General features: G+C 37.6%; 2 protein-coding genes across 3 annotated transcripts in view; one reads left to right on the plus strand and one right to left on the minus strand.

Moving 5' to 3' along the window:
- The first annotated feature begins 1470 nt into the window (after window positions 1-1470).
- Window positions 1471-26617, plus strand: IDH1 (isocitrate dehydrogenase (NADP(+)) 1). 2 transcript variants are annotated; one of them, XM_001365455.5, is made up of 9 exons: window positions 1471-1606; window positions 5187-5324; window positions 9493-9784; window positions 11353-11458; window positions 14105-14282; window positions 17179-17330; window positions 21969-22109; window positions 23213-23375; window positions 25658-26617. In XM_001365455.5, exons 2-9 carry the CDS (start codon window positions 5203-5205, stop codon window positions 25746-25748), a joined length of 1245 nt encoding a protein of 414 aa, XP_001365492.1. In that variant the 5' UTR covers window positions 1471-1606; window positions 5187-5202; the 3' UTR covers window positions 25749-26617. The 2 variants fall into 2 exon arrangements, with proteins under 2 accessions (XP_001365492.1, XP_056662974.1); XM_056806996.1 differs by lacking the exon at window positions 1471-1606 and adding an exon at window positions 2191-2363.
- Window positions 14282-26689, minus strand: part of LOC103094375 (shugoshin 2-like) — a 54881-nt gene continuing 42473 nt past the window's right edge. Inside the window, exon 8 of the mRNA XM_056806995.1 lies at window positions 14282-14508. Coding sequence (XP_056662973.1) covers window positions 14462-14508 — 47 coding nt within the window. The 3' untranslated portion in view covers window positions 14282-14461. The remainder of the gene's footprint in view (window positions 14509-26689) is intronic.

Raw genomic sequence — 26689 nt, forward strand, 5'->3', positions numbered from 1 at the left:
ACCTAGAAATCATCCTTCATCAATTCTTAATTAACCATGTCCATGTCCTGGAACTCCTTGGCAATCTGATAAAGTTTACAGAAAATCTTTCTCAGTATAATATTTTTTTAATGCAAAAAATAAAATGCGTAAGATTATAAGGGAAAGTAGACACGATGAAACAATCAGTATTCTAGAAAGCAAATTCACAGACCCCCTTAAATCTAGGAGGAATGTGGAACCCAGATTAAATACCCCTTTCGGCACACAGATGAATTTACAAGTCAAGACCAAAATATTTTTTAAAAAAATGTTCAGAGGCTCTCCCAGAGAAGAGTGCTTTTTGTCTCCCTTTTCCCACAGATAAATCCGCACTCTTCCAATTACTGCTAACATAGGAAACTTCCTTTCCGGAGTATTTTTTTCCCCCGTGTAACACTCTTTTTAGATCTTTTGTTTTGGCTTAATGGTTCATTGTAACTACAGTAATGCTTGGTGGAGGAGAGGAGGGAAGTGGTGAAGAAGGCTGGGGAAGAAAATAGCTGCTAATTCCCTTTTTGTGTGTTGCTTTCTCCCGGTGATCCCAACCCCCGGATTACAATCTAGGTTTTTCTAGCCCATCCAAGGCTACCCTTCGGACTAGACCCTAATTACAGTATTCCGGGCTAAAAATAAAGCTGGCAAAGTTTCTGTCCGGTGGAAGGAGATTGCTCCGAGTGGAAGGAGCCTTACCTTAGGATCTAGACTATCAAGTGACAATATTTATAGAATCAAATGTTCCTTTGAGTTAAGATACTCTAACGATTTATGGAGTTTGTTTTAGATATTAATCACTAAATATATATAGTCTAATTTGTACAAGGCACTGTGTTCTGGCCCCGAGGACCTTGTATTCTGTCGGAGGGGAGAGGGAGACCTATAAATATATAGAAAATAAGTACAGATAATTTTGAGGGAGAGGCCCTAGGAGGTGGGGGTAGAGGATGAGAAAAGGTTTAAGGAAAAAGGAAACTGAGTTCCTAGAGATAGGAGTCTGTCTTTTTGCCCCTCGGCGTATCTCTCAGTACAGTGCCAGGCATTAGACTGTTACTTAATAAATGTGGGGTGGTTTCACCCGACTGGGGATCCTACTAGGTATAGGACCCCATTTGCAAAATGAGGCTCTCAAAGGTTCTTTGCAATGTTAAATGTTGGGCGCCAGCGGGCCGATTCCTCTCCGGTTTAGCCTTTTTTCCTCCATTGGCTTCGCGATGAAAGCCCCGGTGGTCCGATTGCACTGGGCCAGCCCCTCGAGGCGGGTTGGCAAACATTCCCTCCCCTTTCCCCGCCCCAGTCCCCGCCTCGCGCGCTTCCAGACCGTAAACCGGGCACTGGCTCCGCCGCGCCCCCGGATTTGAATAAACCGGATTGGGCGGGGAGACGGGGTGGGCTGAGAGGGGCGGGCTGAGGGGGAGGGAGGGGAGAAAGCCTGGGGGGAGGGGCCGAGGGAGCTGCTTGCCAGTCTCCACCTCGACGTTTGGACGGGCGGTAGCTGAAGCTTTATCCTGCAGCCTCCGAGCTTCTTGACTCTTCGTCTCTTTCTTTCCTTGGCCCTCCTCGTCTAGACTGCGGGATCGTCCGACGGAAGGTAACGGGGCGTCAGTTGTGGCACTGGTTTCCTGCGGCTTAGAGGGTTGGATGCGATGATAGAGGGGGTTTCGCTTTGCTCTGGGCGGAGCCGGGAAGCCGACACTCTGCCATTCCGCCCCTCCCCCTCCAACTCAGCCCCCTCCCCTCCTAGCTTTATCCCTCTGCTCGCAGGCCTCTCCAGTTTAAAGGTCTTTAGGCTCTCCAGGCGAAGGGAGGGGGCGGGGCGAGTGTGTCCGGGAATCCGACCTTGATCTAGTGCTCTCCTAGCAGTTCTTCCTTGCAACTGTAAGGCAGGCAGCAAGCATTTATTTAGCGCCTACTATGTGCGAGGCACTATATCAAGTGCCTACTGTGTGAGGAATTCAAAGAAAAACTAATGATGGTCAGATGGGAGACATTTGCACGCGGGGGACGCATTCGGAGCTCACTGGACCGCTGACCAACATTCCCTCACCCGCCCCCCCCCCCCGCCCCCCAAGTGCCAGAACGCCCGCTACTTATAGATACGCACGGGGACCCGCCCGTGGACACGAGAATACACGAAGAGACAATCGTGCTCTCCAACCTTTAACTGAAAAGTGCTTCGGGAGAGCCAAAAGTGCCCTTTGCCCTCAGATGAAGCTTGACTTTAAACCATCTACAGCTAGCTGACCCACACAGCTACTTAACTCGATCTTAACGAGGGTCTTTTGAGCTGGTCTGTAATCTTCATTACTATTTCATTTTTTGGTTTTTGTGCTCCTTTTCCCCCAGAAGTGAGTGATTTTGTTTTTAATCTTGTGCTGGTGGGAGAGGGGGATTAGGGGATAAATCTGGATCTACCGGAACTAGGGTACTGACTCAGTTGCCTTATACTTGCACTTTCAAAGTTTTGCAAAGGGCTTTATCCCATTTGATCCTCCCCACTCGTATCAGAGTTCTTCCATTTTACAAATGTGGAACTTGAGGCTGGAGGGTACCATGGTCACAGAGAGGTTTGAAACCAGGGGTCTCCATTTAATCACTGATCTTCAGTTCTCCCTGCTACACCCCCAACCCGGTGATACCATTGGTGTGAAGGCTGTTACTTCAAATAATGAGATAAAGCCCTTGCCATTCCTTAGTAGAGAAGCGGTGACGAAAAAAAAAGTGGCTAATCTTCTGGCTATGAGTTCTTTAGATAATGATTGCTGAAGGGCGGGGCGGTGGTGTGGTGGAAGTAAATGAGCACCTCAGCAATCAGTTTTTTTCAGTGTATTTTTGCCACCCTGGTTGTTTTGCCTGAGAGGCGGGTAATATTAAAGAATAGAAAACTAGCCTCAAAGCCATTTTCTGATCCCTGTTGACTATTCATTGCTCATGGCCTATACCTCCATACAGAATAGGAATTGAAGAGAAGGCTGACCTGTATAGGCAGAAGAAATTTCTTCCATCAGCAGTTCCTCTTGCCAGTCAAATCACAGGTCTAGTAGTTCCTGTCTCTTTTTTGCCTAAATTTGCTTCATAAAATAGACAGTTTTTTATCTTGAAACATTGACAGTTGCACCAAGTGATTGCATAAATTGCAAATTTCCCTTTCTGAAAACAGCATGAAGGGGGGATAGCAATCATAGTGACTCTTCTCTCAAAACTACTTTGTAATTCCAGCTTGGTTTTTTTTTTGTTTGTTTTGTTTTTTAATGAAACTGCTGGGGTGTGCCACAAGATTGGAATTTATCTGCTTTAAGATTTCATGAGCTAGTTTGTGGGGTTTAGAAGAGAGGCCTTATCCAGATAGTGGGGAAGAGATATGAAACTGAGAGGAATTCTGGAAGGGACTGCTCTAATGGGATCACTTATGCCTCTAAATAGATGTAAAGTAATTTGAAGATATAAACTATTTTTAAGGAACTGGTAGGTGACTTAGAAAGTTTAGGGATGGGAGGTCCTCAAATCTGGCCTCAGATACTGGCTAGCTATGTGACCTTGGGCAAGTCACTTAACCCCAGTTGCCTAGCCCTTACCACTTTTCTGTTTTAGGATTGATATTAACCCTAGTTTTTTTTAAAAAAAAAAATAATAATTATAATAAAATAGAAAATAAAATAAAAGTACCCAAAGTTTGAGGAGAAAGTAATATAAAATATAGGGATAGAATCTAGAATACTTGCCAGATAGAGAAAGCTCCCTCTATCACTATAGATAGCTTCTCTGCAATTTATAGTCTTGATGTTTCCTAGAATGAGCATCAAGAAGTTCTCAGAGTCAATATTTTTGAGAGACAGAACTTGAAACCAGTTCTTCCTGACTGAAACCAGCTCTCTATGCTCTATACCAAATTTTAAAGAAATCTGAAATGTTTCAATCTAGCATGAATGGAATGGAGAAAGATTACTTTCTCAGAATGAGAGAGAGAGACAGACAGACAGACAGAGAGATTACTATTTTTACCGAGAAGGAAACAATGAATTTAATACCTGGATAACTGGCAATTTTACCTTATTATTAACTATATTTGGTTAAGAAAAATTGCCAAGTCACTATTGTTGTGCAATAAATATTGGGTCAAAGAACATGGTCCTTTAAATATGCTTGAGTGAGAGTGCTGATAATCTATAATTTATTTTAATTTTCAAGAAAGAACATGTAAAATGGAAAATTAATTAAAAAAATATTGCTAGTACTTATTATTAGAAGTGACTTTTAGATATAGAGGATTCTGAACAGAAGTGGACCATTGCCATCTAAGACCAACTCATAAGAAAACAAGTAAACCAGCTTTTAAGTTTAACACTTCCCCCTATTCCACCCCACCATCTTATACTGACTGTAAATCTATTTCTTCTTTGTTTAGTGGTTTATTTAATTGCATTGTTTAATTCAGTTCCTTATTTTTATCCTGGTTCCTGATCTGAATCGGGCTTTTAAGAATGTTAGGCTCTCTAACCAGTCATCTAAATACTTCCCCAGAAAACAGATGACTTGAGAAATGTATTCTGTATCTGTGGGAGTGGCAGTTGACTTTCTTTTGAAAAAAGCAACAATGGACCCAGTACTAGTTTTGAAGTCTCTTGCTCCTTGTCGGGTAATGTTAGGCAAGTCATAATTTATCTTTGGACCTTAGTTGGCTTCCTCATCTGGGAAGTGGTGAAATAGATGACCTCTAAAGACCTATCTATAAATCTGTGATTCCCAGAACCATAAAAATCTTGTTCAAAGACTTTTTTTCAGGCCTGACTATTTTAAGTGATAGTCATATACCTTTTCAACTTGATGGTGATTTTGTTTTACAGTCTATATCTATGACTTCATCTGTGTAGGAAACATCATTTACAAACATAAGCAATGTGTATATATGTATGTACGTATATGCATATGTAGATATGTAACAATCTAATAATTATTAGAGACAAGATTTGAAACCAGATCTTTACTTCAATCCCAGCACTATTTGTTTTTCTGTACTGTGCTCAACAAAATAATGTTATATTTACAATAATTTTAATTTTTTAAATGTCATTTTGAGTTGGTCTCTGATTAAAAAATACAATTTATTTTTGTCTTTTTTTATTTTGTAATGAAATTTATCTTCAAAATTGCTTATTCTTTCCTTTTTAAAGGTATATTAAAGGCAACATGTCCCAAAAAATCAATGGAGGTTCTGTGGTGGAAATGCAAGGAGATGAGATGACTCGAGTCATTTGGGACCTGATTAAGCAAAAACTAATTTTCCCATATGTGAATTTGGATCTGCACAGGTAATTAATTACTTTTTTCCTGTGAGTGACAGACTCAGAGGATGCACAACTAAATGTTTCCTGTATTAGGACAGAATTTCTCTTCTAGGATTGCTGTCTAAAATTCTGATGGAAAGTTTTATTATGTTTTTGTTTTTGCTTTTCCTGCTGGGGTAAATGTGGACAGATCTCAAGCTTCATTGGAAATGTGACCTCAGCATGAGAATGGAAAACTCCTCTGGAGAGTTCTTGGTTGCATTATAAAAATGGGGATAATAGTTCAGAAATTATATGAAAGGAAAACAATTATTAGCTCCTTCTAGAACTCTGTTAATATGTGATGTTTTTGGAAAATAAGTAGCTTTAGTTGGGATGATTTATCTCGTTTAAGAAATAATGGAAATCTTTGCTTCTTTTATTCCCATAGGGGATAATTAGACAGCAAATGAAACAATAAAGTCAAATGTATTTCATTTTAAGCCCTTACCTTCTGACTTAAAACTGATACTAAGTATTGGTTCTAAGGTGGAAGAGTGGTAAGGGGTAGGCAATTGGGGTTAAGTGTCTTGACCAGGGTCACATGGCTAGGAAGTATCTGAGGCTAGATTTGAACTCAAGTCCTCCCAACTTCAGGACTGGCTCTATTCACTGAGGTACCTAGCTGGCTCTGAAGTGTATTTTTGAAAGATATTTTGTCTTTCATTAGCAGCATTTTTGGTCACTACTGTGATTCCCAGTAAAATTTATTTTTACTTTCCTTTCTTGCCCCCTTTCTATTTTATACTATCTTGTAACTGACAGTGACAATGAGCAATGCCACATAGTCTAAGCTCCCACCTAAATCATCATGAAGAAATGAGATTAAACCCTATACTTTGCCACCTCCTGACCTCTTCTCTGAATCTGGAATGTCTTCCTGCTCACTGCCCACCCTCATACACATTTTAAATCCTTCTGCATTCTTTAAAAGATCATCCTGTCACCTATAAGAAACCTTCACTAATTTCTGTTCTTCCCTTCGCTCTGGCCCCCAATATAATGACCTCCCTGGACTTCACATAGCACTTTGTACCTGTCTTGTGTGCTTGTGTATTATGGCTATTTGATTCCCTCTCCTAGACTATAAGGACCATTAAGGCAAATTCCAGGCTTATCTAAACTTTGTATGTTCCTAGAACAGTACAGAGCAGACATTTAATAAATACTTGTGGAGCAATAGACATCTTTTTTCCCCCTCAGGGCATAGTAAAACACATTATTTCAGTCAAGTAATAATTAGTCTTAAATTTGATTTTAATCTAATCAAAAAGGCTCTTGGGGACCCATTTGATTTTCCTTTGTGTGCATGTTTTACTCAGATTCTGCAGGTGGACACTGTTATGTCTACCATTTTGTAAAATACTAATAGTTTTTTAATTGTAACCATGAAAAATAAGCAAATGCTCATAGATCCAGGCTAATCATATAGGGTATCAGGTTGTTTTTTAAACAACTACTCCTAATAGCTTTAAAAGATATTTAATAGGGGGCAGCTGGGTGGCTCAGTGGATTGAGAACCAGGCCTAGAGATGGGAGGTCCTAGGTTCAAATGTGGCCTCAGACACTTCCAGCTGTGTGACCCTGGGCAAGTCACTTGACCCCCATTGCCTAGCCCTTACCACTCTTCTGCCTTGGAACCAATGCACAGAATTGATTCCAACATGGAAAGTAAGGGTTTCAAAACAAAGCAAAAAGTCATTTAATAAATTCTCTTTCATGTGTAATTTCAGGAGGAACTCCTTAATATATTTACTACACATAAATATTTTTTCCTTTGCCTGTTGATTTTGTTTCTTCAAATAATTATTTCTTGTTGTTTATTTTTTGAAGCTGTCTCCCCTCTCTTATGTGGGCTGGAAGTATATCAGCCAGGCACCCAAGGGCCTAATCCTCCAATGATTAACAGAGGACCTTTGATTTTTCTTGTTTGTTTACTATGTAGCCAGATTGCCCTTTCTTAGGTGTCCTGGTAGCCCCCTGCTTTTTCAGGAGCTCATCCTATTGGTATTGGAGTTAGTATGGTTATCCAATGGACTTTAGGCGTATCTCATCTTGGAATTTCTGAGCTCAAGCAATCTTCCAGCTTCAGCCTTCCCTATAGCAGAGATTATAGGTGTGCTTCACCATTTTTGACTCCATAAATCTTCCAAAGAAGATTTGGCCAATATGCTGAAGGGCATTTTACCAGTAGCATTGCACTGTAGCACCGGGCTGTCTTATCAAATGATCATTTTCACTACCTTCTTTTTTGGACTACAATAACGTTTTATGCCAAGTTGACATGGAGAACAGTATGAGGCAATCATAGTGAGAAGGGAGCCGAGGGTAAGGTGGGTCAGTGTGTTCAGACTGGGAATTTTTGCCAACCTAAAGATTTTTATCAAACTTAACTTTTTTTTTTGTCATTAAAAAACTACCACCTTAGGGATCAACTGACTTCTGATTTCATACTTAAATTCTACTATCTTGCTGGAGGTTAGAGCCTCAGGTGAGACTGGATTCTATTCTAGCAAATTCTAAGGATGTTCTACATACAATGAAACCGTCTGACAGAACTTTAAATGATTTTGGTTCATATTTGAAATAGAATACATTTCATCAATTCATGAGATAAAATTGTAAATAGGTTGCTTTCAGCTCAAGAATATAAGTGGATATGTTGTTACTCTTGTCCAACATTCACCAAATCATAGATTTAGAGCTAGGAAGGACCTTGAAAGGTTCTGAAAATATTTTCCTTTGAAAAATGACTCAAAAGGGTCTCGTGTACGTAGGTGGCCAATTGAGCTATTCAAGGATAGGAGTGTGTGAGAGCTGGAATAATATGCCAGAGGCCAAAGAAATAATTGCAAAACTATTTCCTTGAAGAGAAAAGTGAATCTGTCTTCAGTACTGATTTCTTTTTTAAATTTTTTAAATTTTGAAAATTTTATTTAGTTAATTTATTTTTTAGAGATTGATATTTTATTTTACTTTTAGTTTTTCTCTTTTTGAAAATTTTATTTATTAGTCAATTTAGAACATTATTCCTTGGTTACAAGAATCATATTCTTTCCTTCCCCTCTCTCACCCCTTCCCATAGCCAATGTGCAATTCCTCTGGGTTTTATATATATCCTTGATCAGAACCTATTTCCATGTTGTTGATATTTGCACTAGGGTGATCATTTAGAGTCTACATTTCCAGCCATACCCCTTTAACCCATGTATTCAAGCAGTTGTTTTTCTTCGGCGTTTCTACTCCCACAGTTCTTCCTCTAAATGTGGATAGTGTTCTTTCTCATAAATCTTCCAAGTTGTTCAGGATCTTCAGTATTGATTTCCTTTACTTTAGGTAGCTCCCCTGTAGTTTATAATCCTCGTCCTCTCTTAAGAATTGCTTTGCCTGGCCATCTTTTGGTATTTTGAGCAGAATACCCACTCATTGGCTTTTAAATGAGAAATAAACCCAAGACTCAATGGGTGGGTATAGTACAGGCTGTGCAACTCCACATATGCAGAAGTCTTGGCAGTTACAAATCCAGTAGTAAACCTTCACAGCAGTCTCTAGAATAAAGGGAAATTACTCAAGAACTAGGGAAAAGGTCATGGGCTTTAGTTGATTGAGAGATCTGTACATCTGGCAATTGCTGCCCCATGGATAATTCTCATGACTGCCAATATGGCCTACCTTTTTCTCTACTATTTAAAAAAATTAAAATAGTATTGAAAGTATTTAATGGTTATTATATTTCAATTTTGCCTGAGATTCTTTTTACTGTCTGTATATAAATGGTAAAAAAAAGTAAATCTTTTTTAAAATTCCCTTAATTGCTTCTCATTACCACAGAGCCTAATCAAAAAAACTAGTGTTTTCTCAGTTTGTTACTGACATTACAGCCTGATAGGTGTCATACTTAGTTGGATCTAAATGCAAAGTGAATATATATCTCTTTCATTTTCTAAGTAGGAATTGCCTCCTCACAAGGAGGATCCTAAAGGATAGGTACTGTTTATGTTCATTTTTTTTCTTTTGCCTAGCTCTTAGCAATATCTTGTATTATTGTAAGTGCTTGTAGTACATGCTTGTTGAACTGAATTACCATCAATAATTCAAGGGTTCCTCTGAAATTTCTATCTTGCATCTTCTCCCCTTGCCCTTCTGTCTCAAGCTATGATTTAGGGATAGAGCATCGTGATGAAACAGATGACCAGGTCACCATTGATGCTGCAGAAGCTATTAAGAAATATAATGTGGGTATCAAGTGTGCTACCATCACCCCTGATGAGAAGAGAGTTGAAGAATTCAAATTGAAGCAAATGTGGAAATCACCCAATGGAACCATCCGAAATATCCTGGGTGGTACCGTTTTCAGGGAAGCCATCATCTGCAAAAACATCCCCCGACTTGTGAATGGGTGGGTCAAACCAATCGTTATAGGCCGTCATGCTTATGGGGATCAAGTAAGTACTTTAGTATAATCTCATTTTTGCCAAGTCTCTTTGTCTTTAGAAGCACCCACCAAAAGTACAGCATATCTGCTTATCTTTCTGTTTTATACTTTTCTGTTATATCCATCACAATTTCCTAAATACAAATGAAGGAGAAAATTGGGATCTCTTAGGTGGATTTACATTCACACTCACATAGTCTTAACTTTTCAGCCTGCTCTTCCCCAAATAGGTTTTTCCTTTCCTTTCTTCTTTTATCAAGTTAATATTAAAAAAAAAAATTTTTTTTAATGTTCTCTCCTTGAATAAATTATCCAAGAGTTTAAAAAGCTCTTTTTAAGGCATAATTTCCTACTTAGAAGTACTTTCATTGTTGTCCTTTCTGTAAGAATGGGCACATTGCCAAATTAAATAGAGGCCACATACTAAACAAAAGACGATGACAAAACCAGTTTTAGACTGATATAACATAGGTTGCTGACTTAATTAGGTTTAAAGATCAGTCAGCAAAAAAAAATATTTCTTAATGAACAATGGGCTAGGTGAAGAGCTGTGCCAAAGGGGCCTGCTTCCTGACTTTCAATCCTGGGTAAGATAGATTAGCTTCACTCTGTTCCATGACTATGGCTTGGCTTGGCTTTTTAATCCTGACCCATTATGGGAAAGGTAGGGGTGGGTTGTTGCTCACAAGTGGCATCAGACAAGATAGGTAGGGATGGAATCAGAGCAGAGTATTGCTACACGGGACAAGTTAGGCTGTATCTTTGTAGATGAAGGACATTCTTAGAACTTAATCATGAAGGAGACCAATTTACTTATTAATGGTCAGATGGCAAATGGCAGATTAAAGTCAAGGATGACTTAAAGCATGTTTTAACTTGAGCCAAGTTCTTCTGCCTCCGTTTTTCCACTGGAGAAATGTAAGAACAAATATTAGCAAAATCCATTAACTCAGGATTACTCTGTATAGGGTAGTATTTAGTTAATGTCCTTAGCAGACTGGCAATCCTCTAACACTTGATTTTTCATTATCACTGAAATTACCAAGAAAGAGGCCCCATAATAGGTTGTTTCACACCTTAATAAACAGATATGGGAGGTTTTTTATGATGCCTGACATCCATGACTTAATCCACATCACTCAGCCCTTACCACTCTTCTGCCTTGGAACCAAGATGCAATATTGATTCTAAGACAAAAGGTCAAAGTTTAAAAAAGAAATGAAAATGAAGCATGAGCAGCAACAATATCGTATCTCTTAAACAGACTGTAAGCTTCTTGAGAGCAGGGACCATATCTAATACTTCTCCATACCCTTCACAATACTGGATAGTGTTTTTTTCAGTGTAAGTGCCCAAAAAATATTGGTATCTTTGTAGTGTAGCCACCAGCGAGCTTTTGATTAGGTGATCTCTCCAGGTCTCAGTTTATCTATAAAGTGATGACATTAGACTTAAGGAACATAAAGATCCTACCCACTTTGTATTCCATTCTAATTTCTCAAAAATTGGCAAATTATAGTATTTTAATTTAGGCTTGTTGAATTAAATTCTCTCAGGCCTGTCTTCTCTTTTAAATAGTACAGAGCAACTGACTTTGTAGTCCCTGGGCCTGGAAAAGTGGAGATAAGCTATACACCTCGTGATGGGAGCAAAACAGTGACTTACTTGATCCATAATTTTGAAGGTGGGTATAATACCTCAATGGAAAGTAATGTTACTTATATATTATTTTTTAAAACTCTTACCTTATGTCTTAGTAGTAGTTCTGTAAGAATTGAATTACTATTTCTACTTGGATGTATATTTTTTAAAAGTTTATTAGAAAGGGTAGACAATCATAGTTTAAATCTCATCATTCCCCTAAACCTGACCACGAGGTGCCTAGCCTGCAAGTCTCTTCCTCTTTCCCCTTGACTCCTCTCTTCTCATGTTCTTTCTTTATTCTCTTCTCGTTTCTACCCCTTCAAGCCCAAAGCCTTGACTTTTATTGACGTACAGCACATACAGGGATGCAAATCTGGTGTAACTGTGTTATGTGAGGATGTTGATGGACAGGTCAAGCTACTCAGGAGGGGGAGGGAATGAACTTCCTTGACACAGTTCTAAGATAGAAGAACAGCAAAGGGCTAGGTCTTCGGGGTTAAATGACTTAACCAGGGTCACCCAGCTGGGAAATGTCTGAGGCCAGATTTTGAACTCACGTTCTTCTGGCTCTAGTTCTGGTGCTCTATCCAGTGTGCTACCTAGCTGCCCCATGACAATTGCTTAAAAAAAAATATTACAGTTAAGGGACTTAATCCCAATTGCCTAGCCCTTATTGCTCTTCTTCCTTGGAACTAATACTTGGTTCTTAAATGAAAGGTAATAATTTTTTAAAATTAAGGTTGGTATTGACTCTATCACTGATTATATAATGTGTGATACAATATGAATCAATATGTGATACAACTTCTATGTCCTAGATACTTACTATTCTAGGTACTAGAGATACAAGTACAAAGAATAACCAGTTCCTATTTACATTGAACTTACTTTCTTTTAAAAAATAAATTTAATCTTTTCAATCAGCAATTGAATTTTTAATCAAATTAAAATTGAATTTTATTTCATTACCTTCCCCCCATTGGAAAAGAATATAAAAGCAAAACTTTTGTTTTGTAAATATGCATAATCAAGAAATATTTTTCTGTGTTGCTCATATCCAAAAATATATGTCTCATCCTTTACTGGGAGTCCATCACCTCTCTGTCAGGAGGTAGGTAGTAGGCTTCATCATCACTCCTTTGGAATCATGGTTGGTCATTGTGTTGATCAGAGTTCTTAAGTTTTTCAAAGCTGTTAGTCTTTACAATCCTTCAATACTTATATAATATGTATAGCATAAATATAAAGTCAATAAATACAACTATAGTACATCCCCCAAATGCTATTAATCTACTGAAATTAAACAAAAAGTAATTTGAAAGGGAAGGGGAGGGCATTAGAAGTGAGTGGGGAAGGGCAAGCAGGAAAGGTTTCAGATAAAAGATGGTGCTTGAATCAAACCTTGAAAGGAGAGGAATTCTGAAGCCTAGATAAGAAGAAAGTACATTCCAAGGATGGATGATGGCTGGTGAAATGGTATAGAGGTAGAACTATAATAGGTAAGGAAGAAAAAGAAGGCCTGTTTGGGAAAATATCAAGAGTCTAAGGGGAAGGAGTAATGACCAGTAAGCTGAAAGGTAGATTGGGGCCACCTTGTATAGGGCTTTAGAAGTCAAACAGAGGCAGTAGGAAGCCACAACTGACTCGGTCCCAATTGATTCTAAAACTGGATTATCTATTCCCTCCTAACCTGTTCAGTCTTCTATCTATGGTTACTTAATAACTGACATACGCACACACATATATGATTTTTTAAAATATAATTTTTATTTTTTATATAATTTTTATTTTTACATCAGGGTCTTGGATTATAAATGCCCCAAATCAATTCCTATATATTAGGGGAAATTATTGAGCCAAAACTTGGAACTGACTCCTTTCAGTCCATAGATTTTTGCATTCTCTTTGTCTTGAGGAATGTGGCCTTTTGGTAACTAGAAAGTTCTACAATGGTATTTTATTGGCATACTTGCAAAACTTTACCTGTCATTTTGGGGAAGGACTGAGGTCTGATCGACCATTTCTTACCTAACTGATAATTAGAGATGTTTGGGGATGTTCAAGGAAGGAACTAAATAATGAATTTCCCAAAATACATACAGGTATCTGGGCCAAGAGTTTCCATTTGTCTTATGATTAGTCAAGAGAGTTATTTGACCACAGTTAAGATGTCTTAAGTCATCAAGCAATAAATTATTTTAAAATTAAGAAATGCTATCTCTCAAAAATTTAAATTACTACATTTTCATTTGAATCTCACAATAGCCTTGTAAGAGAGGAATTCCATTAAATCCATTTTGCTTAGTACACCTGAAAAAGTGAAGATTAGAGAGTATGACAGTATGTTTTCATTTCTGTGTGCAATTTCTTTGTCTACTCCAGGGTCAGTAGGACATTTCGCATAAATCTTCTCAGTTGTTTAAAATGGTGTTCTCTAAAAACTGAAATGAAAATTCTGTTTGGTATAATACTGGCTTTCTTCCTACAGTGTACTTTATAATGCGGTGCCATAGCCAGAAAGCTTTATTCAGCTCACAAGTCTGGCTGGAGAAAGCCAGTGGCCAGATCATCAAGAACTGGTATTTGGGAGGGATGGGGAGCTTTTAACAGGGCCACTAAAATAGCCAAGCCTCATTTAAACTGCTCTCATTCATTCACCTCTGCCTCTCATTCTTTCTCTCCACAGATTGTGGTGGTGTTGCTATGGGAATGTACAATCTTGACCAGTCAATCATGGATTTTGCACACAGTTCTTTCCAAATGGCGCTGACTAAAGGCTGGCCTCTGTATATGAGTACAAAAAACACTATTCTGAAGAAATACGATGGACGTTTTAAAGACATCTTTCAGAAAATATATGACACGTAATAAGTGCAATTTTATTTTTGTTTTTATAAGTCAGTGCCTTTTGCAGAGAATTTTATCTTTATATTGTATTGCCTTGGGGAAAATACAGTGACGTCGTCCACTGTCATTTAAAGATTCAACAGTAACAACATTCATCAAATGTTTATGAAGTAACTACTTGCTTGCAGTCAGGGAGTTACCAAGTTTCAATAAAACACAATCCTTGTTCTTTCTGAGCTCTGGCTGGTAGGGGATAAGAAACAAACACAGATAAATGCATTAGAGGATTGCAAAACAATGAGTTATGTGAGGTTAGGAAAAAATGGGGTTTCAATAAGGCTTTTATTGAATAATTATACTACTGAATAGAGCTTTAACGTTTGCAAAGCACTTTACAAATATTAACTCATTTGAATCCTCATAATACTCTGTGAGGCAGGTGCTTAAAATTAATTAATTAAAATTAATCCCATTTTACAGATGAGGAAACCAAGATTGTGGCTAAGTGACATGCCCAGTATCACCCAACTAGTATCTATGGAAAGATTTGAATTCAGGTCTTTTCTTATTCCAAGCCCAGGATTCTAGTTGACTTTCAAGTTGAGCTTTAAATATTGGGTAGGAGTCTAATAGAATTAAGAGTCAAGAGAGGAAGGACATACCAGGCATAAGAAAATAATGTGGCATAATAGGTCACATAAGACATAATATGTTAAAATGACATAAGAGGGTACAAGGTGTGTTTGTGAGGCAAAGAGGAGACCGCTTTGATAAAACTTGGAGCATGCAGGAGACGATAGGAAAGAAAACTGAAAGTTAGAGTGATACCAGATTATGGAGTCCTAAAATGTCAGGCAAAGAAGATTGTGTCAGGTGGTAAAGAACCACTGAAGATATTTAAACAGTAACATAATATAATTAGATCCATGCAAAGAAAAAAATGTTATTCTGGCAGCAGCATGTAAAATGAATTAGTGGGAATTCCTGCTAGGAATCTATTACAGTTGTCTAGCAGCAGGTGGTAATGAGCATGAATGCAGTGGTTAGAAAGAAGGAAGGTTGGAGAAGATATTTTTCAGAGGTAAAAATCAATAGGACTTTAATGATTGAATACAAGAAATGAGAGAAGGAAGAACCAAGTGAAATCCAAAATTTCAAAGCTGAGATTTGAATGGATTCAAGTTACTTTTATTATTAAAGCTACCTTAAAATCAAAACATCTATTTTTTTTTTAAAACCCTTACTTGCTGTCTTAGCATCACTTCCAAGACAGAAGAATGGCAAGAGCTCTAGCAATTGGAGTTAAGTGACTTGCCCTGGGTCACACAGCTAGGAAGTAACTGAGGTCATACTTGAACCTAGGACCTCCTGACTCCAGGTGTCTAATGTTTTAGCCACTGTCAAGGACCCTACCATCCTTGCCATCACCCAGTTTCACAACCTCAGTTATCCCTGAATCTCTCACTCCTTACCCCAATATCAGATTAGCTGACAACTTTTGCTGATTCAATCTCAACTTCTCGTTCCATCTGTTTCCCTTCTTTCCTTTCATATGAACATCACCCATAACTCATTCCCTTGTCACTCATCTCCTAGAAAAATCATTCAATAATCAATATTTTTAACTGGACTTTTTTTATAGCTTTTTATTTTATTTTAATTTTTTAAATTTTATTTGGCCAATTTCAAACATTATTCCTTGGTTACAAAAATCATATTCTAGTCCTCCCTCCTCTCCCCACCCCCTCCCATAGCCGACTCGCAATTCCACTGGGTATTACATGTATCCTTGATCAGAACCCATTTCCATGTTGTTGGTGTTTGCATTAGGATATTCATTTAGAGTCTACCTCCCCAGCCATATCCCTTTTTATAGCTTTTTAAAAATTTTATGCATTGTTAAAGTTCCCAGGTATCTCTTTCCCTCCCATCCCTTCCCATATGGGAGAAGGTATCATTTGACAAATCTATATATAACTCCAGCCTACTTTTCAAAGTCTTGTTGTGTATTGTTGTTCTTTCCACATTCTCCAGTCTGACCTCACTGTTTCTAGCACATAACAGTCTAACTCCAGGCTGTCTGTCTCTCATACTGGGTTCCTCTCCCTCTACACCTTTGCCTTTTAGGATTCCTAGCTGCTGTCTCTTTTGCAAGATCTATCCAGATCTTCCTACCCCACAGTAATTCGGGGATGCTAATATTCTCCAAAATTGCTTTGTGCATTATATTTGCTTTCTAGGTATATGTGTTGTTTCCCTTGATAGAAAGTAAGCTTTTCCTGGAGAGGAAGAATTATCTCATTTTTGTTTCCACATCTCCAGCACCTTGAACAATACTTAGGATGTAGCAGGCCTTAGTAAATGCATGTTAGAGGAATGAATGGATTTTTCATTCAATCTTCTAGATCACCCTATGATGGTGGCAGAATAGATTTTATTATTCCCACTTTATTGAGGAGGAAAGGGGTTATAGTGAGCTGGAATCAAGGTCTTCCCTAACTATAAAAATCAATGGAGTTCATATATAATACTTATAGAGAAACTGGGTGTGTGTTAACATTTTATAATGACTTGATGTCTTTTTCCTTTGTCATTGAGATCGGGTTTTACTAGAAACTGCTTACACAGTGATATTTTATCAATACTGTCAATACTTTCATTGCTGACATGTTGCCAAAATAGAATACCCTGGGAAAATTCAGATCATTGGGCATCATACAAGAGTAGGACTGATCTCAGGATGATCCAACTCAGAAATACTATTTAGTTTTATAACTAAAATATTAGATAGCAGTGGTAAGACATTTTTTTTTTACTTTGGAGTCTCCTTCAGTTTTCTCTCAGAGCAAGACACAGAGACCTCCCTCAGACTTGTAATTTGGTCTTCTGTGTATTGTTCTTCTCATTCCCTAGGCACTACAAATCCAAATTTGAAGCCAAGAAGATCTGGTATGAACACAGACTCATTGATGACATGGTAGCCCAAGCTTTGAAATCAGAGGGAGGCTTTGTCTGGGCCTGTAAGAACTATGATGGTGATGTGCAGTCTGACTCCATTGCACAAGGTAAGGAGCCTCTGACTAGCATGGACAAGCATAGTGCAATGGAATAAATAATTTTGGGGCGATGGAGGAATTGTGTGTTAATAGGCTCCCCAAAGAGTCATGAACTGAATGAAGGAGGAGGTGGTTCAGTCACGCTCTTTCTACCAAGCCTCCAAACAGTATTATTCCAGTTCACTGATTGGTTTTAACTGGTGGTTATATTGTTTTGGTTGGCTAGCTTGCTGCTGAGTTAGTAGCACAACCAGCTAGTGACAGGGGGCATAGACGTGGAAGCATTTCAGCCAAACACTGGTGCCTGATGGTCCACTTCATGAATAATCTCAATAGGTTCATTGGGACAAAAAAAAATTCATTTCAAGTTTAGCTTTAAGACCTAAGGGTTAAGTGGGGAAAGAACATTCATATTCACAGAAAGGCCAGCAAGCAAGCACCTCAACAGTTAAGATGTCACAAGTTTAGTACCAATAATGGAGAGCAAATCAAAGAAAACTCAAATCCGCCTTGTTTTATGGTACTAAAAGGTTGTTTTTGTTTTTCAGTTCCAGATGCTCTCAGATACTTAGAAAGAATAGAATCTTTTATGCTCTCTCTCTCTCTGTCTCTCTCTCTCACTCACTCACTCTTTAGTGCCTTCAATGTGCTTTGCTTTTAACCAGGAGATAATATAATTTTCTTTTTATCAGTTAGGCATTTATCAGTGATGCAACTAGAAAGCAAAATTCACCAAAGGTCTCTTGAAAAAAGATAAGGTACTAAAATATATTCCAGCTGGCGCTCTTCCCCTTATGTTGATCCCTGAGACCTCATTAGAGAGGCTTTCTTTATCACAGCCTCTTCCTCCCAAGGTCTGCCTCCTGCTAAACCTTCACAGGGATATATCCATAGACAGTCTATAGCCTAAACTGCTGCCACAAGATCTGGATGTTAATCTGTACCTAAAGAACTCTGCAAATTACATATTGATTCATTTTTAAAATGTAACTGTTTTATTGTATTTTTATTTATTTTGTTAAATAATTTCCAATTATATTTTAATATGGTTCAGGCTTAGGCTCAGGAATATTGTGGGATCCATTTGACCTAAAGGCTATGTATCTGACACTTCTGTAATAAGTCATAGTATAAGTCACCCTATATCCCCCATTGAGTTTTTTCTAATCACAGTAACTCTTAGTTATGGCTTGGTCCTCAATACCAGTCCATATTGAATGGCAGGAAAATTAGAAAGATCATTGGGCATCTTTTGTGAGGGGAGAAATGAGTTTGCATAAAAACATTTTATTTAATAATCAGTTGTTCTCTAGTAAAGACATACTCCATGGGCAACTAGGTGGTTCAGTGGATTGAGAGCCAGACCTAGAAATGGAAGATTCTGGGTTGAAATCTGGCCTCAGATACTGCCTAACTATGTGACCCTGGGCAAGTTACTTAACTCCAACTGCCTAGTCCTTACTGCTCTTCTGCCTTGAAGCTAATATGCAGTATTGATTTCAAGACAGAAGGTTAGGGTTTTAAAATAAAAAAGATAAAGATATATTTCCTTCAAATAGTCCTTTGAGTAGTGATTTAAGAAAGTGACTTAATAAAGATTAGTAGTGATTTAAACAGTATATGGAATAGTAAATTTAATAATGTTATAATAATAATAATCTAAGGTTCAAAATACAGCAAAAAGTTATTATTTGGGAAATAAATGTCATATAAGTTTTAGCTAACCCTCTAATTACTTATATTCAGAGAAGTTTGAGATAATTGTACCAATCACTCCCTGGTCATATACTGATAAAGAAGGAAAAAAACTGAAATAAGTAGATCCCAAGTGCTCAGGAAGGCTTGCAAATAGAAGTAATTTCACCTCCCATTGTTAGCAGTGGAATTGACTGGGTCAATAAGACTCAGAAATAGTTCATTACAATAGTCCAGCATACCATAAACCTAAGGTCATTAAGGAGGAAAACTCCCTACTGACAACCACAGAGAAAACTAGAAAGCAATTTGGCAGAAAGTTTAGACAAATATATTATGTACCATCATAAGCTCCAAGTAAATAACTAAATATTTTTAATCATGTCATTATTTTAAGAATAGAGAATAGAAAATGATACCTTTCAAAATTATGTATGGGTTTATTTCTTAAACAAGGGAGAGTGGTCGTCATAAAAGAGAACATATTTGCATAATCTAATGCATAAAAATTTAAACTTACTCAAAACAAAATGTAGCTGGAATAAGGAAGGAAGAGGCAGCTGGTTGGGAAGTCCTGCATTCAAATATGGTCTCAGACACTTCCTAGCTGTGTGACCCTGCATAAGTTGTCACAGTTTCCTAGCCCCTTACCATTCTTCTGCCTATTAATTTCGAGGCATAAGGTAAGGGTTTAAATTTTTTTTCTAATAGAATAAGGAGGGAAACTGTCAAATAAGAAAAAGTGCCTTTGGTTCAAATATCTCTGATAAAAAGCTTGATATCTATAATAAAAATTGGAAATAGACATATGTACATAAGACCAAGAGCCATAGAGTCAGAATGAAAGAGTGGAAAGGGAACTAGATTTGGAACATTGACTTGGGCCAGGTTCAATCTCTGGCACCTTTATTATTATCTTTGGTAAATAATAACTTCTCCTTGCCTGCTTTCCCATCCATAAAATGAGAAGGTTAGAATATTTGCTCTTTAAGGTTCCTTCCAGATCTAAATCTATGGTCATATGGTCCATTCTCTAACAGATGAGTGATCAAAGGGCATCAGAAAATCACTATTAACAAGAGAAATAGAAATTAAACCAACTGCTTTCATTGTTACTTTTTTACCAAATTGCTTCAGGAAGACAAATACCGATAAGTTTTCAGTGGGGCCATGAATTGGACAAATTATTCTGGTAAACAAGAATGGAATTATTTGAGAAAAGTCACTGAACTGTTTGTTCTATTTATCCCAGAGTTACCTCTCCTTGACAGATGCCCTAAGGCAGTAATGGAAAACATTTTAGAGACCTTAGAGACCAGGTATCCAAACTGCTACCCCTTTGCCCCAAAAGACACCCTTAGAGTTTATTTTGTTAAAAAAAAAATAGCCTCACACTGCTAAATAAACCAGGATTAGAGGGGTTGTAGCCTTTCTCTTTGAAGGTAATCTTTGGACCTGCCACGAACCTTTCATTTGACTTTTCAAACAACTGCATCTATTCATCCACCATCTCTGCTTAATACTAAGAGTCATGTTGGATCCTCAAAAGTAGAATCTTAGAATATAATTAATATGTTTACTTGAAGCAATAATTGCATAATTATGGCAAGTTGGGTAATATCTAAGTAAAAAGTGTGTCAGAAGCATGTGGAAGGTGAAAGTCTACAGTGCCATTAAAAAGTTGTCCCAGCAATAATACAAATTTACTTTAGAACACAACTCCAAATGATGTAATAGCTTTACATTAGAAGAAATGGTGTCTAGTAGTGCAATATGATATGCAGAGAGGAGAAGGGCTGGCTATTTCTGTGTAAAGGTATCATATACCTCATTTAAAATGTGTAGTAAAGTGTTGTGCCAATAGTAACTGCTACTTGAAATCAAAAGATGCAGGCAATAGGATCATGAATTTAAAACTGGAAGAGTCCTTAGAGATCATCTAGTCCAATGCTCATATTTATTCTTTGATTAAATTTTATTGGCTATAGTACAGTATAAAGCTAAAATTTCAGGGAAATAATTAACTGGGGGAAAAAAATCTATGTAGCAACTTTCTCTGAATAAAAGTCTTTACTTCCAAGTATCTATAGCCAAATGAAGAAATGTTCCAAATCATTAATATTAGAAAAATGCCAATTAAAGCAGTTTCTAGATTCTATCCCACACTTATCAGTGGCAATTATGACAAAAAAAAAGGAAAATGATAAATCATGGAGAAACTGTGGGTAAACAGGCACATTGATGTACTGTTGGTAGACCTGTGAATGAGTGCAACCACTCTGGAAAGCAGTTTGGAATTATATACAAAAAGTTACTAAACATTATGTGCCTTTTGGCCCAATTACACCACTACAATACCTCTACCTAGAAGCAATCAGTGCCCTTGTCTTCCAAAAAAAGAAACTGAGACCCATTGAGATGAAGTGAATTACCCAAAGTCACAGAAGGAACCAAGATAGAAGAGAACTAAAGTTAAGAGGCTTATTCCTTGGAATCACAGAGCTAGGATGTGTAAGAGTCAGGACTGCAACCAAGATTTCATGACTTCTAGTTCTCTGTCTACTATGCTATACGATCTCTTGGACATGAGGGGGAATTGGTTATATTGGCTTAAATAAAGGTATTATTAACAATGTTTTCTATCTTATAGGTCTATATTTTAATTAATTATTCTTGTTAACTAGGTTCTCAGTTTAGACAATTCTATGCCACTGAAGGAATACAATTCTTGATCATTTTAACTTTTGCTTTACTTAAATAGCTATCCCTAGTGATGGTCCCATAAGCCATAGTATGTCTATGAATATCACTAGCATGGCAAGGGCAATTATTTGTTTTGGTCTTTTTATATCCCTACCCTACCTCTCTCCCTTTCCTCCCTTCCCTTTTCTACCACAGTTTAGTGATGCTGTTTTCAGATGAACTTGACACCCAGTGCTTTATCACTTGCAGGCTATGGATCTCTGGGAATGATGACTAGCGTGCTAATCTGCCCAGATGGCAAGACAGTGGAGGCAGAGGCTGCCCATGGAACAGTAACTCGTCACTACCGCATGTACCAGAAAGGGCAAGAGACTTCCACCAATCCCATTGGTAAGATGCCCTGTGTTCTATTTTTGACCAGATCTATTTTTGGCTCTGATCTTACAACTGAAAATGGATCCTTTTTTTGTTTCTAGATTCCCTGTACAAAGTTGTCAACATATCCCTGACTTTTAAATGTTACTTTATAATCACCTTTGGATTGGTCCCAGGTCATAAGAGTTCTTTTAGCCATTGTCTTATTCTCTTGACATTAGTTCATTGTTCATGTTTCTGTGGTAACATATATGTACATGTACACAGCCATACATATATGTGCCAAAAGGATTATTAACTGTCCTGCTTCTCCTTAGTAGAAGGGAGTATGAAGGATAAGCATTTAAATGCCACATGGATATATTCTTCCATTCTAGTTTCAAGGGCAACTCTCAGAAAAGAAATTGTAGCCTAAAGAAAGGGAACAGATATGGACAATATAAAGAAGAGTGGCTAATCCCTGCTGGCTTAGTATATACCCTGAATGTCCAGCATTCCTAAATACCCCAGAGTGGAAAATGGACTGTTATTGATACCATGTTCCAGATGAACCTCTTAAAGAGAAAAGAAACCAGGGGGCAGCTTACATGGCTCAGGGGAAGATCTGGGTTCAAATGTAACCTCAGACACTTCCTAGCTGTGTGACGAATCACATAACCCTAATTGCCTAGCCATGACCATTCTTCTGCCTTGGAAATGACACTTAGTCTCAATTCTAAGACCAAAGGTAAGGGTTTTAAGAACAAAATTGAAACCTCATATAAAAATCTATTTGAAAATTTAAGTTGAATTCTTTGTGGGTTTATCTCTCTTCACAAAAGTAATAAGGCTTTTTAAAAAAAACCCTTACCTTTTGTCTTAGAATAAATATTAATTATTGGTTCCAAGGCTAAGCAATTTCCCAGAGTCACAGAGGAAAGAAACATCTGAGGCCAGATTCGAACCTAGGTCCTCCTAATTTCAGCCCTGGTACTTTATCCACTGGATTATCCAACTACCCCTCATGAACGTTTTTAAAAGTTGGCATTTAATTTTTTCTGGGAAATACTCTGGACATCCATGAATTTATACTACATCTAAGCCCTTCTATTACCAAACCTTATTCTTTTCTTACCTAGCCTCCATTTTTGCCTGGACCAGAGGGTTAGCTCACCGTGCTAAGCTGGATGACAATAAGGAGCTGGGTACATTTGCAACAATTTTGGAAGAAGTTTGTATTGAGACCATTGAATCTGGCTTCATGACCAAGGATTTAGCTGCCTGTATTAAAGGTTTACCCAAGTAAGTGGGAACTCCCCTTCTTTTCTCATTTGGAAGTGCTGCCTTGCCTGAAACAAAACTTGACCCAGAACAATAATGTTCAGTGGGATTTTACTAATTATTATATGATAGACAGGCAGGACAACTCCAAGTCCTGGTTCTCTTATCTATACCTTTGCAAATATGGATAAATCATTTAATCAGAGCCTTAGTTTTTTAATCTGTAAATTGGGGATGGGGGTAAAGGTAGTACCTCCCTCCTTGCTTCATGTGATTATTATATTGATCCACTGAGATAATGAATGTGAAAGTATTCACTAAACTGTAAGATGCTAGACAAGAGATAGAAGGACCCCAGCACATTGTGTGGACTCTCTGTGGTAGAATTATGGAAGTTCATAGATAATAGTTGCAGGGAATGAGGTGTAATCTATATTGTTGGAGGGGACACCCATCTTGATAAGCTCACAGATGCCCTGGAGTATAAGGTGTTATACTAAAAAATATACTGTGGAAGTTAATAAGGAAGCAAACATTTACAAAGTGCCTACTGTGTGTGCCAGGCATCCAGCTAAGTGCTAATGTCCAAATATGATCTGAAAGAATAATATTCCCTACTCTCAAGGATCTTGTATTCTAATGGAGGAATATAATACATAAAAAGAAGCTGAAAAATGTTGGGGTTGGATGGGAGGAATAGGGAGTGGTAGGAAGTCCCTCCTAGGGGTATGATTTAAGTCCCAAAAGTCATGAACAGGAAGGTTAGCCTGGGTTCATCTACAAAAATAGTGGGTCTAGAAGGAACTCACCAGTGAGAGAAGGGAGAGGCAGTCCTTGCCAAAGGATATACCATGATTTAGAATTCCATAGGGGTGAAAGGAGGTTTCAGGGCAGGAAGTCTCTAATCCCTGAGAAAAGTTCCAAGACAAGATGGTAGTCTATAAAGGCATGGTTTTAAAGTCCATAAAATCAAGAAAAACTGGAAAGAAAAAAAATGAGGGTGGTATTTTGTGCAATTTATTTACTTGAAAAACATCTATTTGCCAAATCCTACTTAATTATATCTGGTATCATAGGGAGAAGGACCGTAACACAATTTCATTAAGTCTCCCATTTAGCAGATGAGGAAACTGCAAGATTTTCCAAGCACCTTCAGAATAGGGTATCTCACTAAATATCGCCTTCTCATTGTCGGTCTGACATTAATGTCTATTAAGGAGTCAAATGTATATACAGTAAGTAGTAATGGCTTGCTCATGAACTATATTCACTGGCTGATAGAAATGTTCTCCCATCCTCAGGATCCATAATGATTCCTCCTCAGGAAGTTAACAGAAATATAACCACACTCCGTAACAGGTAGTGCCAGAAATTGTTTGAATACCGTGTAGGAACAACTAACCACCAAGCCCCTTTTACTTAAAAAACATGTGACTGTGACAATAATGAATTTTTGAATTCCTCTTATTCTTGCATTGAGATACAAAATAGGTTGTTTCAGAAAATACCTACTTGGTTTTCAAGGGTAAGCACAGTCCACTGCCATGTCAGGGACAATTACTTGTGATGGAAATGTAATTCCTGCAATGATTCCAGGGACAGGTGGAAAACTTCCTGATTTGTGATTTAAAGGGTGGGCAGACTTAGAGAGTAAGAGCCAAAATAGATGTGTCCCTCAGCCTCCAACATCATGATCATCTAGCTGACTTGTGGCTAGACTATTTTATTAATTTGACCTAAAGGGTAAAGAAGTTCAGATTTAAGGTAGAAATAAGTCAGTATCTGATAGTGTTACTATGGTCCTGACTAGAGAATCACAAATGGGCATCTGATCGGCTTATCTCACCTCCTCTAGGATCTTTGTCACAAAATCAGTCAATAAACATTAAGCACCTACTATGTATCTTATCAAGCATTACAATCCAAAAAAGGAAAGAAACATGAAAACAATAATGTACAAACAAGATATATACAGGCTAAATTGGATTTTTTTTCCCATTTTTTATCTTTTAATACTCTCTCTTGCTTGGTTATAAATTCTTCCCTTCTCCAAAGATCTGCCAGGTAAACTATTCTGTTTTCCCTTAATTTAGTTATGGTATCACTCTTTTTTATCTAAATAATATATCCCTTTTAACCTTCTCTTGGTATAGGGTGTAAGATATTGGTCTAACCTGAGAATTGTTTAGTGAATTTGTTCCTAGCATTTTTTCCCTCCTCCTTCAGATATGGGGTGTCATCACTCTATGACTAAGTCCTACTGAACGTTTTATACTTTGTTTTGTTTTTTCTTCATCCTTTAGTGTGCAGCGATCTGACTACCTGAATACTTTTGAGTTCATGGACAAACTTGCAGAAAACTTGAAGGCCAAACTAGCACAAGCTAAACTTTAATAACACATGTCTGCTTAACAAAGGGGCTTCCCATTGGGGTAACTAGTTTCTTTGGTTTACAATTTTTTCTGTATGACACTCAATGTTTAAAGAAAATCAATTTTGTAATTTCTCTAGACAAGTTATCTTTTCTATGAGTTTACAATCTTTTTTATAATGTGGTTACTGTAGTTACTTCCAGTTTACCTGCCACATTTAATGTGACTGGAGAACTTTTTTATATATACAAGAGCCAAGGAATTACTTTCTAACTGATTTTTTCTGGTTGTTTTTATTCTCACTGTCATTTTTCCTTGTACCCAGAAGTAGATGACCAAAATCAAGAACATTAAGTACGAAAGGAGAAACGGTAGCCATGGTACTGTGTTGTAAGATCAGTATAAATAAGACCTAATGTTCCGTCCTTCCTGGCCTTACTTGTGGACCAGGTCACTGGATGGTTCGGGTGTTAGCAGATATTGCATCATGTGAAAATAAACTTGACAAAAGTGGATTTCTGTGTGAATCAGGAGTTAAAGCATGACTGTAAGGAAGCCATGTTAAGGCTTCTTTGGCAGTTACAAAGAGCTTTTTGTTGAATTTTAGAGATGGAAACTTTTTTTAACAGTGCCCACATGAGTTAGGATTTTTGAACAATGGTGACATGCAGATTGTCCTCCTTTCCTTATGTGGTGCAATAAGGATTATGCTATCCAAAATGGCATATTTCACCCAGGTGCAATAAAACAAGCTGCTTTTTTGGACCCCTACAAGCCTGTTTATTTCTTTTGTGTAACTGTAATGTTTTAGAATTTTTGTTAAACACTAGTCTGCACCCTGGTCTTTGTCTGAACTGTAATGTAATTGGAATTAAAATTAAATTCTAATAACCATGGTCTTTGTTCTTCTGAGTCTTAAGGAGCCAAGGAATACAATTACTTATTGTCATCACAAATGTTTGA

Source organism: Monodelphis domestica, chromosome 8 (genome assembly GCF_027887165.1).
Source record: "Monodelphis domestica isolate mMonDom1 chromosome 8, mMonDom1.pri, whole genome shotgun sequence".
NCBI classification, from domain to species: Eukaryota; Metazoa; Chordata; class Mammalia; order Didelphimorphia; family Didelphidae; genus Monodelphis; species Monodelphis domestica.

What these genes read in the sequence shown, in the direction of transcription:
- IDH1 (XM_001365455.5), top strand. Translation starts at nt 5,203, where the DNA reads ATGTCCCAAAAAATCAATGGAGGTTCTGTGGTGGAAATGCAAGGAGAT. An exon ending in GTGAATTTGGATCTGCACAG is followed by an intron (nt 5,325 to 9,492) that starts GTAATTAATTAC and finishes TTCTGTCTCAAG; the next exon opens with CTATGATTTAGGGATAGAGC. An exon ending in CTTGATCCATAATTTTGAAG is followed by an intron (nt 11,459 to 14,104) that starts GTGGGTATAATA and finishes TTCTCTCCACAG; the next exon opens with ATTGTGGTGGTGTTGCTATG.